The sequence below is a fragment of the Neoarius graeffei genome, chromosome 25 (assembly GCF_027579695.1).
Source record: "Neoarius graeffei isolate fNeoGra1 chromosome 25, fNeoGra1.pri, whole genome shotgun sequence".
Taxonomy (NCBI): Eukaryota; Metazoa; Chordata; class Actinopteri; order Siluriformes; family Ariidae; genus Neoarius; species Neoarius graeffei.
Window position 1 is genome coordinate 3,141,041 of NC_083593.1, and position 14,081 is coordinate 3,155,121.

The following is a 14,081-nucleotide window of genomic DNA, read 5'->3' on the forward strand; positions in this document are numbered from 1 at the left end:
AAGAGAAAAGGGGATGTCTCACAGTGGTAAACATGGCCTTGTCCCAACTTTTTTGAGATGTGTTGTTGTCATGAAATTTAAAATCACCTAATTTTTCTCTTTAAATGATACATTTTCTCAGTTTAAACATTTGATATATCATCTATGTTCTATTCTGAATAAACTATGGAATTTTGAAACTTCCACATCATTGCATTCCGTTTTTATTTACAATTTGTACTTTTTCCCAACTTTTTTGGAATCGGGGTTGTAATAATAATCACATCACACATCACATTATCTCTAGCCGCTTTATCCTTCTACAGGGTCGCAGGCAAGCTGGAGCCTATCCCAGCTGACTACGGGCGAAAGGCGGGGTACACCCTGGACAAGTCGCCAGGTCATCACAGGGCTGACACGTAGACACAGACAACCATTCACACTCACACCTACAGTCAATTTAGAGTCACCAGTTAACCTAACCTGCATGTCTTTGGACTGTGGGGGAAACCGGAGCACCCGGAGGAAACCCACGCGGGTACGGGGAGAACATGCAAACTCCACACAGAAAGGCCCTCGCCGGCCCCGGGGCTCGAACCCAGGACCTTCTTGCTGTGAGGCGACAGCGCTAACCACTACACCACCGTGCCGCCCCTGTAATAATAATAATAATAATAATAATAATAATAATAATTTATCGTTAGATTGACTTTGTGCTTGTCTCTTGCATTAAAAAAGCCAAATGTTCAATTAAAATTAATTTTCCGTTCAACATATTTCCATGTCTTTCCTGTCCTGCTAACTAGCTGTTTCCCGTTTTAAGTTTGTTTTTTTACGGACCGTATTGAACATAATGGGATTTTTAGGGAACTGGTGAAGTGACTGAATGACTGCTTTGAAAGCAAATGAAGAAACAAAAAAACCTTGCTTTGTCTGTTCAGCACCACGGACAGGGGTTGTCGTGCCCGTGGTGTTTCCCCCCTCGAATTATGCTTACAAAAATGGAGCTCTTTTATGTAGCTGCCTTCTCCATCTTCATTCATTCATTCATTCATTCATTTATTCAGCGGGGTGTCATTTCAGTTTTCACATTTGCAAACAATTTGTGCTGTTACATTGTGCGTTCACTGAACTTTCTTTCTTTCTTTCTTTCTTTCTTTCTGTAAGTAAGTAAGTAAGTAAGTAAGTAAGTTAAGAGGAATTATTTATGCGGTCTTGACAGCGTCTCATCGCGCGAGGTCGCTACAGACCGTAACTTTGAAGGCTGACGTATTACAGTAATATATGTCGCTCCTCCTTTTAAATTGTCAGTGTAACAGGGAGTATTTTTGTTCAGGGGAGAGGACGGATTACTCGATAGAACGTGCGAGGCTTTCCGATTCAGATCATATCCAGATATTTATACATATATATATTTTTGCGCCTCTTCTGAATAAATTTTCTGTATTATGCTTCAACAGCAGACATGGATATCTCGGAATATTTAGGCGCCTGGGTTTTGCTCTGCGTGTGTTTTTGGGAAACATCCCTCGGTCAGATTGTTTATTCCGTCTCGGAGGAAGTGAACAAGGGAACGGTTGTTGGAAATATCGCCAAAGACCTCAAGATCAGTGTTCATGAACTCGAGTCGCGTATGTTTCAGGTTGTGTCAGGATCTACTCACAAGAAGCATTTCGATGTGAATTTGAAAACCGGGGGGCTGTTTGTGAATGACAGAATTGACCGTGAGGAGTTTTGTGAGCGCAGACAGAGATGTGTTTTAAACGTGGAGGCCCTCGCTCAGAACCCGCACAACCTTTACCGGATTGAAATAAACATTCTGGATATTAACGACAATGCTCCGAAATTTCTGGACAGCACTTTAACAATGAATTTAGCTGAAGATGCAAGTCCTGGTGACAGATTTCATCTTCCAGTTGCGGAGGATGCGGATGTTGGCAGTAATTCACTAAAATACTACAAAATAAGTACCAATGAATATTTTTCAGTTGATGTGCAGGGTGGTGAGCAGAGTCTGTCTGCTGAGCTAGTTTTACAGAAGGCTTTAGACAGAGAGAAACAATCCACTATCAATCTTGTGCTGAGTGCTCTTGATGGAGGAAAACCTCCAAAATCTGGGGCATTACAAATAATTATAAATATAATTGATGTGAATGATAATAAGCCTGTTTTTAATAAATCTCTCTACAAAGTTAGTATTCAAGAAAATGCTTCAGTAGGAACTAAAATTATGTCTCTTACTGCCACTGATTTAGATGAAGGCACCAACAGTGAAATTATTTATTCATTCATTGGACGTGGAAATGTCAAAACAGATGGTTTATTTGCAGTTATTCCTGAGACCGGAGATATAATAGTCAAAGGACAGATTGATTATGAAGAAACTCCTGCTATTGAATTAAGAATTCAAGCAAGAGATAAAGGAAGTCCTCCGAAAAGTGCTCAATGCAAAGTTTTAATGGAAGTTTTGGACGAGAATGACAATGCTCCAGAAATTATAATAACTCCACTGCTAGACAGTGTGAAAGAGGACACCAAACCTGGAGCCGCTATTGCTTTAGTTACAGTCTCTGATAAAGATGGAGGGAAGAATGGCATTGTACATTCTTCTGTTAAAGGCTTGGTTCCTTTCAAACTGGAGTCGTCATATAGCAACCATTACTCACTAGTAGTCGATGGGCCACTGGACAGAGAGAGTATTTCTGAATATATTATTACTATTTTGGCAAGAGATGAGGGCACTCCTCCACTTTCCAGCAGCAGTGTATTCACTGTTCAGATCTCTGATGTTAATGACAATGCACCACAGTTTTCAATGTCCAATATTGATGCTTATATCAGGGAAAATAATCAAATTGGAGGTCAGGTTGCCAAGGTGATGGCAAATGATCCAGATCTTGGAGAAAATGCTCAACTTTCATACTCACTGTTAGATAATGGCAGTGGTGGTATTTCCTCATCAACAATGTTTCACCTGAATTCTTTAAATGGGGAAATCGTAACAATGCAGACATTTAACTATGAGACAATGAAAAGATTTCAAGTTCAAGTTCAAGCCACTGACTCTGGCAGTCCACCTCGAAGCTGTAATGTTACTGTGAATGTTTTTATCCTGGATGAGAATGACAACAGTCCAGTTATTTTACCTCCTTATTCTGATCCTGGAACAGTAAACACTGAAACCATTCCCTTCTCTGCTGAAGCGGGGTATTTTGTGGCCAAAGTCAGAGCTATAGACGCTGATTCTGGCTATAATGCTCTACTATCTTATCACATCACTGAACCGAAAGGGAATAATCTTTTCCGAATTGGAACCAGCACAGGAGAAATAAAGACTAAAAGACCAATGAGTGACAATGACTTGAAAACTCACCCTCTTAAAATAATGGTGTCTGATCAAGGAGAACCATCTCTCTCAACTTCACTATCTATTGATATTGTTGTAACTGAAAGAATTGATGACATGAAGACATCCTTCAGACAAGTACCAGTAAAGGAGAAGAATGTTTCTAATCTGAATCTTTATCTGCTCATCGCTATTGTCTCAGTGTCAGTGATATTTTTACTGAGCCTCATCGCTTTAATAGCAGCTAAATGCTATGGGACAGACGGTGGGTTCAGCAGGTCCAGCGCTCCAGTGGTCACTACACACCCTGATGGGAGCTGGTCTTACTCCAAATCCACTCAGCAGTATGATGTGTGTTTTAGTTCCGACACACTGAAGAGTGACATAGTGGTTTTCCCCTCGCCGTTTCCGCCTGCAGATGCAGAGCTGATCAGCATTAATGAAGGAGACACTTTTAACAGGACACAAACTCTTCCAAGTACTACAAAGGTAAGCTTCCTATTTGCCTTTGAGCTTTGTCTTGATGTGCTCAAGCAGACTTGGGATTAGGAAGTCTTTCAAAAAAAAAAAACCCTTTGTTCTAGAAACTTTAGGAGGAAACAAGAATTTATAGTATGTGGTTGCAAGGGTTTAGCCTTTTTAATGTCTCTGCTTACATGAGTCATCTTAGTTTTTTTTGTGATTAAGTGGTAGTTCTGATTTTGTCATGTTTAAGATATTGACTTATTTTATAATGGCTGACTTGGTCAATTTGTCCAGCAGAAAAATGGCATCATGAATCACAAAAAGTGATCTAAATATTCTGTAATAATCTGGTTTGGTGATGTAGGTGTTCTCTGAGCTGGTGAGGATTCTGTTTTCAGATAAACACATAAATTACATTTTCATTTATATGAGATGACAGTGGGCAGTGATGTAGTGGTTAGCGCTGTTGCCTCATTAGAAGAAGGTTCTGAGTTTGAACTGCGCAGCCAATAGTTGCCTTTCTGTATGGATTTTGCATGTTCTACCCGTGTGAGTGTGATGGTTGTTTGTCTCTGTGTAGCTCTGCGATACATTGGTGACCCACCCAGGGTGTACCCCACCTCTCATTTAAAGTCAGCTGGGATTGGATCTAGCTTCCCCTGCAAACCTAATGGATAAGTGGTATAGATAATGGATGGATGGCTGGATGAGATGGCAGTAGAAATATGTTTTCATTTAAATTCATGTAATTTTATTTCTCTGTAAATTTGGGAAGTTTGTTGAGAAGTTCATGACATGACATGGAATATTTTTCTACTGCTTTTAATGCTTATGTTTGAGATGCAATTTATTTATCATATTAAAAAAACGTGTTGTGTAGCAGTCAACACGTAATCAGTTTCCATTTCAATGTCAGCACATCACTGGTGAGAACTATGAGGAGAATACTAGTACTAGCATCACTACGAACACTACTAATAATGCTTCTGCTGCTACTACCACTACTTCCACGAACACCAACACCCACAACAAGAACAACAACAAACACTTGTAAATCTGGGGTGGGTTTCCCAAAAGCCTCTTATTGCTATAAGAGCATCTTAACTCAGAGATAGAGCATTCATTGTTTTGCTCGCTCTACCATTTAAGGATGATCTTTGTGCTGCGATGCTTTTGGGAAACACAGGCCAGTTATTTTTTCATTATTACAAATGAAAAAAACAAACAAACCAAAGCAAACAAACAAACAAACAAACAAACAAACAAAAAACTATACTATTACTACTACTACTGATAATAATAATAATAATAATAATAATAATAATAATAATAATAATAATATAATAATAATAATAATAATAATAATAATAATAATAATAATAAAGTAATTCACTGCGGATTTATTTATTTTTATTTAATACTCCTTTGCTCTGAAACGCCTCACTGTGGGGATTAGTAATTTAAATAAGCCAATCAATCAAAATAAACAAAATCTAATCAAAATCCGACTGAAAAGTGATTGCTCTACTGCTTTTATATTTACTCCATGATTGCTCTGAGAGTTCTGCATTGGTCTTGATGTTTAAGGCTGATGGCAGTGCACACACACACACGTACACACATGGTGTCACTGTTGACCGTGAAATGGAAAGCTGTGGCTCATTATAATTCATCCCACCCTTCCTTCTGAATAGCGAAATCGAAAGGTGGGTAAGACTACGATGGGAATATCGCCTGATCCGAACCAATAACCCGAGCCTCTGATATGACATCATGTCGCTTCATACCTAAACGTTTTTGGAAATAAACACATTTAAAGAACAGGAATGATGCTCTTTCCAGTCTGTGGATCATCTGCCTGGATCAGGGCGCTGCCGCTGCTGCTGGCTTGTTTCTCTGGTTTGTCTCGCAGTCAGATTTCTTACTCCGTCTCTGAGGAGGTGAAGAAGGGAACCGTGGTTGGAAATATAGCCAAGGACCTAAACGTTGACGTTACTGAACTGCAGTCGCGTCTGTTTCAAATTGTGGCTGGATCTTATAAGAGGTATTTTGATGTGAATCTTAAAACCGGTGCTCTAGTTGTTAATGAAAGAATCGACAGGGAGGAGCTGTGCGAGCGGAAACAGAAATGTTCTTTAAATATCGAAGCGATGGCACATAGCCCTTTGACTCTGTACCGCATTGAGGTAAATGTTCTAGACATTAACGACAACTCGCCGGTTTTCCCGCTTCAGATTCTTGAGTTGAATATTACTGAAAATGTTCTTGCTGGAGACAGATTCTCTCTCCAGCTGGCTGATGATATGGATGTCGGCGTGAACACAGTCAAGACCTACAAGCTCAGTCCGAATGAACATTTTTCACTGGATGCACAGAACACTGGAGAAAGTGTTTCAGCCGAGCTGGTGTTACAGAAAGCTTTAGACCGCGAGAAACAATCCGTGATTAAACTCACCCTGACTGCTGTGGACGGTGGGAAACCACCCAGAACTGGTACGTCAGAGATAATAGTTCATGTGTTAGACATTAACGATAACAATCCAGTGTTTAGTAAAGCTCTCTATAAAGTTAAAATCCGTGAGGATGCACCATTTGGCAGTAAAATCCTGACCGTCTCCGCTACGGATGCTGATGAAGGTGTGAACGGTGACGTCGTGTATTCATTTGTCGGTCGTGATAGAAACTCGTTCGTGAATTTGTTTGATATAAATCCGAATTCAGGCGATATTACAGTTAAAGGGCATATTGACTACGAAGAAAATCCTGCCATTGAGTTGAGAGTACAAGCTCAAGACAAGGGTCACTCTCCGAGACACACTACTTGTAAAGTGTTAATTGAAGTAGTGGATGTAAATGACAATGCACCTGAAATATCAGTTACTCTGCTCATGAGCTCGGTACCCGAGGACATCAAACCTGGCACAGGCTTTGCGTTAATTACAGCTGCAGATAAAGATGGAGGAGCGAATGGGAAAGTCGACTGTAAAATCACCGGAACGAGTTCTTTTAAACTGCAGTCGTCATATAAAAACTCATATTCAGTTGTAGTTAGTGAGCCGTTGGATAGAGAGGACTTATCCCAATATAACATCACTATTCTTGCTCGTGATGAGGGCACGCCGCCGCTGTCTAGCACGACTGTTTTACATATTCACGTTTCGGATGTGAATGACAACGCTCCGTTATTTCCGGCCCCGATCATAAACATTAACCTGCGTGAGAATAGTCCAGCTGGAGGATTGTTATCTGTTCTGACAGCACATGATCGAGATGCCGGGGAAAACGCACACATTTCTTACTCTTTGATGAATGGAGACAGTGCTAGTGTGTCAGTATCAACACTGATGAACATAAACTCACACACTGGTGAACTGTACAGCCTGCAGTCTGTTAATTATGAAGAAACAAAACATATTCAGTTTAAAATTCAGGCCACTGACTCTGGTGTCCCTCCGCTAAGCAGTAACGTCACTGTGAACGTTTTTATCCTGGATGAGAATGACAACAGTCCAGTTTTTCTCCCTCCTTATTCTGAACCTGGGTCAGTAAACACTGAGAACATTCCCTACTCTGCTGAAGCGGGGTATTTTGTGGCTAAAGTCAGAGCCGTAGACGCTGATTCGGGTTATAATGCACTATTATCTTATCACATCACTGAAGCAAAGGGAACGAACCTCTTCCGAATCGGAACCAGCACAGGAGAAATAAGGACTAAAAGACGAATGAGTGACAATGACTTAAAAACCCACCCGCTTCTGATCAGTGTCTCGGATAATGGAGAACCTTCACTGTCCACGACTCTGAGTGTTGAAGTTGTAGTTGTGGAAAACATGGACATCCTGCAGCCTTCACTAAGACAAGTGCCAGTAAAGGAGGAGAATGTTTCTAATCTGAATCTCTATCTGCTCATCGCTATTGTCTCAGTGTCAGTGATATTTTTACTGAGCCTCATCGCTTTAATAGCAGCTAAATGCTACGGGACAGACGGTGGGTTCAGCAGGTCCAGCGCTCCAGTGGTCACTACACACCCTGACGGGAGCTGGTCTTACTCCAAATCCACTCAGCAGTATGATGTGTGTTTTAGTTCCGACACACTGAAGAGTGACGTCGTGGTTTTCCCCTCGCCGTTTCCGTCTGCAGACGCAGAGCTGATCAGCATTAATGAAGGAGACACTTTTAACAGGACACAAACTCTTCCTAGCACTGGGAAGGTAAGGTTATAAATTAAATGCTTTGCATGGTCTATTAATTATATTAAAGGTGCAGGGGGCTGAAGATAAAATTACATATATCATGGTATCGTTATGTGAGTGGCATTAACTGATATAAGTATAATGAAAGTTAGTCAGTAAAGGTTATACTTTATGACCCCTTACACCTTTAAAATCCAAGAAAGCATGATAGATGTGGAAATAGTTTTAATCAGGAACATGCTGTGCTTCCAGTAAAGATATAACTCGAAATACCTTATGCATGCTTTTACCAGGCAATATTTATATATACAGTGCTCTTGGAGTGCCATGATGAAGAGTTAGCATACACAAGCATGTAAAAGGGTGGTGTAAAATTCACATACCTTCCCAACAGGGCTTTTAGACTCATAGCACTCTTATAGCAGAGGAAGTGATGTATGGCATAGTATAGTTCAGCACAGCATAGTGCAGTACCCCTGAGTATAGTAACTCTATTATTAGTATAGTAGAGTATGGTAGAGTATATACTTAGGAGGAATTTTTTGAATAAGGGCCAAAAATATTTTGTGCATGTAAACATAGTAATGATCGGATGAACATTCATATTCATTTCAATTTTTTTCTACATATACAGCAGGGCATATTATATTATATTACAAATGAAAATATTTCTTTTCTTTAACTGCAATTGTCATGACACATTTTGGATTCTGAACCCAAGTTTATAAGCTTTCAAAAAATTATCCCTAAAGTAATACAGTGTCTTGACTACTTGCAAATTTTAACTCCTGTCTCTATCACTTAAAAGTTCAAGTTCAAGTTCAGTTTACTCACATTTTTAAGGCAGCAGATGAGCTTTCATTTCCAAGTTTAACCAGCTGGAATTTTTTATAGTATAGTATAGTATAGTATAGTATAGTATAGTATAGTATAGTATAGTATAGTATAGTATAGTATAACAGAGCATAGCATGTCTACTCAGCTGAATCCTGTACATAGCCACAGTATACCATACTGTACTTTGCAGAACTTTATTATAATAATTAGTATGAATACAAGTACTGCAAATCAGAGAAATATGGAAATATGTGCAGATTAACAATATTTAAAAGTGAATTCAGAAATGTATTTGGATATTTGAGGTTTGTCATTTTCCTTTTAGTTTTCTTGCTCACGTGCTCCCTGGTGAAAAATAAATGTGCTAAGTGTACTAAAATTTAGCATACTTTTGTGTACTTGAAGCCACACTAATCATCAATATACTTCAAGTGTGTTTATGATTAGTTAACTTGAGGCATGCTATTTTGGAACAACTAATTTTGTACTAAATATATTTTAATTGTAATTAAATTGTAGAAAAGTGCATCTTGAAGTGTATTTAGTGTACTTTTATGTGCTAAATTACATATAACTTTCACTTAAAGTATATTTTAGTATAATATATTTCTATAAAGTGTAATATAGTATAATTATTTTAAAGTGTGCTAAAAGTGTTAGCATGAAAGCGTGATGTTAGTATACTTTTTATATATTTACAAAAAGTACAATTTGTGTAAGTACATTTTCAATATACTATTGAAAATATGAATATACTTTAAATACAATAAAGTACATTTATTTTTCACCAGGGTTGTCACTGCAGACTGTAACATGTTAGTAGTCCACCCTGCTTCCTCTTCGTGCTCAGTGATGTGATGTTAATGATTTGCAGTCAAACTGAGATGCGATTTGAATCAGAATAGAGGACAATGAATTTTCCAGATTGTCTCTGATTAACAGCGTATCTGCATCTGCTTCTGTACATAGGGACACAAAGGATGGCTGACTGAAAAGATCTTTTGCATGAGATGTGTTTTTTTCTGAGTCTTTTGCTGTGTTTGTGTGCTGGAGTGAATGACCAGATCACTTATTCTGTTTCAGAGGAAGTAAATATCAGGACTGTTGTTAGGAATTTGGTGAAGGATATGAATTTAATGTAGATGATTTGGATCCGTTGTGTCTGGGACAAAGACCAGGTATTTTCATGTGAATCTTAAAACTGGCGTTTTGTGCATTAGGGAAAGAACTGACCGTGAGGAGCTCTGCCCTAACTTGCTCTTTAAATTTTGAAGCTGTACTGAATCACCCTCTGAGTATGTACCGAGTCACGGTTAATGTTGTAAATATTAATGATAATTCTACCATGTTTCCAGTGAAAGCTCAGATGTTGACTACAGTGGTGCTTGAAAGTTTGTGAACCCTTTAGAATGTTCTATATTTCTGCATAAATATGACCTAAAACATCATCAGATTTTCACACAAGTCCTAAAAGTAGATAAAGAGAACCCAGTTAAACAAATGAGACAAAAATATTATACTTGGTCATTTATTTATTGAGGGAAATGATCCAATATTACATATCTGTGAGTGGCAAAAGTATGTGAACCTTTGTTTTCAGTATCTGGTGTGACCCCCTTGTGCAGCAATAACTGCAACTAAATGTTTCCGGTAAATGTTGATCAGTCATGCACACCGGCTTGGAGAAATTTTAGCCCATTCCTCCGTACAGAACAGCTTCAGCTCTGGGATGTTGGTGGGTTTCCTCACATGAACTGCTCGCTTCAGGTCCTTCCACAACATTTTGATTGGATTAACGTCAGGACTTTGACTTGGCCATTCCAAAACATTAACTTTATTCTTCTTTAACCATTCTTTGGTAGAACGACTTGTGTGCTTAGGGTCGTTGTCTTGCTGCATGACCCACCTTCTCTTGAGATTTAGTTCATGGACAGATGCCCTGACATTTTCCTTTAGAATTCACTGGCATAATTCAGAATTCATTGTTCCATCAATGATGGCAAGCCATCCTAGCCCAGATGCAGCAAAACAGGCCCAAACCATGATACTACCACCACCATGTTTCACAGATGGGATAAGGTTCTTATGCTGGAATGCAGTGTTTTCCTTTCTCCAAACATAACACTTCTCATTTAAACCAAAAATTTCTATTTTGGTCTCATCTGTCCACAAAACATTTTTCCAATAGCCTTCTGGCTTGTCCACGTGATCTTTAGCAAACTGCAGATGAGCAGCAATGTTCTTTTTGGAGAGCAGTCGCTTTCTCCTTGCAACCCTGGCATGCACACCATTGTTGTTCAGTGTTCTCCTGATGGTGGACTCATGAACATTAACATTAGCCAAGGTGAGAGAGGCCTTCAGTTGCTTAGAAGTTACCCTGGGGTCCTTTGTGACCTTGACGACTATTACACGCCTTGCTCTTGGAGTGATCTTTGTTGGTCAAACACTCCTGGGGAGGGTAACAATGATCTTGAATTTCCTCCATTTGTACACAATCTGTCTGACTGTGGATTGGTGGAGCCCAAACTCTTTAGAGATGGTTTTGTAACCTTTTCCAGCCTGATGAGCATCAACAACACTTTTTCTGAGGTCCTCAGAAATCTCCTTTGTTCGTCTCATGATACACTTCCACGAACATGTGTTGTAAAGATCAGACTTCAATAGATCCCTGTTCTTTAAATAAAACAGGGTGCCCACTCACACCTGATTGTCATCCCATTGATTGAAAACACCTGACTCTAATTTCACCTTCAAATTAACTGAAGGTTCACATACTTTTGCCACTCACAGATATGTAATATTGGATCACTTTCCTCAATAAATAAATGATTAAGTTCAATATTTTTGTCTCATTTGTTTAACTGGGTTCTCTTTATCTACTTTTAGGACTTGTATGAAAATCTGATGATGTTTTAGATCATATTTATGCAGAAATATAGAAAATTCTAAAGGGTTCACAAACTTTCAAGCACTACCGTATATCCAGAAACCTCCTGTGGAGCAGAAGGGCAAATGCTCGCTTGATCTTGATTTTTAGTCTGAATACAGACTGTGAAAGTGGGGCCTCATGATCCTTCTAACTTTTTGGGTTTTAAGCAGGAGGTGTCAGAAAAGGTGTCAGCTGGGAGCTAGACTTTCATTACTCTGTGCATTTGATGCTGATGTTAGTTCTTGGTCAGTAAAAAGCTGAGCCCAAGTGAACAAATTTCACTGGATGTAAACACCAGAGGAGAGCACATAATGTCTGCTGAACTTATCCTTTGTAAAGCTATAGATAGAGAGAAAAACCTGTAATTAGACTTGTTTTGACCATGTTTGATGGAGGGAAACCTTCCAGGTCTGGATCACTGCAGATTATAGTAAACGTTTTAAACATAAAATATGATGCCCTGTGTTTAGCAGTCTTCTTTTCAAAATATGTGTGATTGAGAATGCACCACCAGGAATGATGATAATAAAACTAAATGCTATGCAGATGAAGGCCCAAAGGGGGAAATCAAATACCATTTCAGCAGTCACGGCCAGGAAAAGAATCAAGATATGTTTTCAATTAATTCCGACACTGGAGAAATTAGAGTCAAGGGAATCCTTGATTTTGAAGATAAAGCTTTCCATGAGCTAAGAGTTGAAGCCCATGAGAAAGGCTTTCCCCCAATGACATTTAAAGTCCTAGATGAAATCATAGATGCTAATGATAACGCACCAGAAATTATCACAACACAATTACTGATGAGTGTAAGGGAAGATGCAAAATGTGGCACTGCTGTAGTACAAGTTATCGTTTCAGATAAGGATGGAGGAACCAATGGGAAAGTGAGCTGCAAGTTGATTCGTGAAATGCCATTCAAACTCGAGTCGAACTATAAAAAATACTAGTCTGTTTTACTCAAAGGCCAGCTCGACAGAGAAAACATTTCCCAGTACAATATAACCATAATAGCGACAGATAAAGGAACTCTACCGCTCTCCAACTCTAGTGTGGTTCATGTTGAAATTTCAGACATGAATGATAACGCTCTGAGTTTTAGTGAGATGAAAATAAATGTATGTAAAAGAAAACATACCACTTGAGACACTACTGTATTCACTCTCAGCGATCGATCGAGATTCGAATGAAAACACTGATGTTTCCTGTTCTATTTTGGAGAATAAATCACCTGGGGTATCCACCATAAATATCAACTCGCTTATGGGCCAACTGTATAGGCTGCAATCCTTCAATTATGAGGAAAATAAGATTTTCAGTTTTCAAGTTCAGATTGTCGATTCTGGTGCTCCTCCTCTCAACATCACAGCACCGTGAACGTTTTTATTCTGGATGAGAATGACAACAGTCCAGTTTTTCTCCCTCCTTATTCTGAACCCAGGTCAGTAAACACTGAGAACATTCCCTACTCTGCTGAAGCGGGGTATTTTGTGGCTAAAGTCAGAGCTGTCGACGCTGATTCAGGTTATAATGCACTATTATCTTATCACATCACCGAACCAAAGGGAACGAACCTCTTCCGAATCGGAACCAGCACAGGAGAAATAAGGACTAAAAGACGAATGAGTGACAATGACTTAAAAACCCACCCGCTTCTCATCAGTGTCTCGGATAATGGAGAATCTTCACTGTCCACGACTCTGAGTGTTGAAGTTGTGGTTGTTGAAAACATGGACGTCCTGCAGCCTTCACTAAGACAAGTGCCAGTAAAGGAGGAGAATGTTTCTAATCTGAATCTCTATCTGCTCATCGCTATTGTCTCAGTGTCAGTGATATTTTTACTGAGCCTCATCGCTTTAATAGCAGCTAAATGCTACGGGACAGACGGTGGGTTCAGCAGGTCCAGCGCTCCAGTGGTCACTACACACCCTGACGGGATGTTTGGACGTCTTACTCCAAATCCACTCAGCAGTATGATGTGTGTTTTAGTTCCGACACACTGAAGAGTGACGTCGTGGTTTTCCCCTCGCCGTTTCCGCCTGCAGACGCAGAGCTGATCAGCATTAATGAAGGAGACACTTTTAACAGGACACAAACTCTTCCCAGCATGGGGAAGGTGAGCACGATCAAGGTTTTCACTGATGGATTGGTAGATTGATTCATTTTTTTCGATATGTGTCATGAGCCGCACAATGTTTTAAGATTCAGATTCAGATTTTAATTTCAGTACCACAGCTGGAAATTTCCCCCTTTTTGCACCAAGTTAAAATAATAATTAAAAAATACAAATTACAGACGTTTGGATGGGCCAAAAAGCAGAATAATATTTTAGTTT

At 39.3% G+C, this 14,081-nt stretch overlaps 1 protein-coding gene across 4 annotated transcripts in view; it reads left to right on the forward strand.

Annotated features, from left to right (window-relative positions):
• Positions 1-14,081, forward strand: part of LOC132873161 (protocadherin alpha-C2-like) — a 74,487-nt gene that overhangs the window by 22,894 nt on the left and 37,512 nt on the right. Inside the window, exon 1 of one of the 4 annotated variants that reach the window (XM_060908463.1) lies at positions 1,436-3,814. The exons of 2 other annotated variants lie outside the window; for them this stretch is intronic. In XM_060908463.1, coding sequence (XP_060764446.1) covers positions 1,445-3,814 — 2,370 coding nt within the window. In that variant the 5' untranslated portion in view covers positions 1,436-1,444. Of the gene's footprint in view, positions 1-1,435; positions 3,815-5,316; positions 8,002-14,081 lie in introns of those variants that run through there. One more of the 4 variants, XM_060908462.1, reaches the window with a different exon arrangement.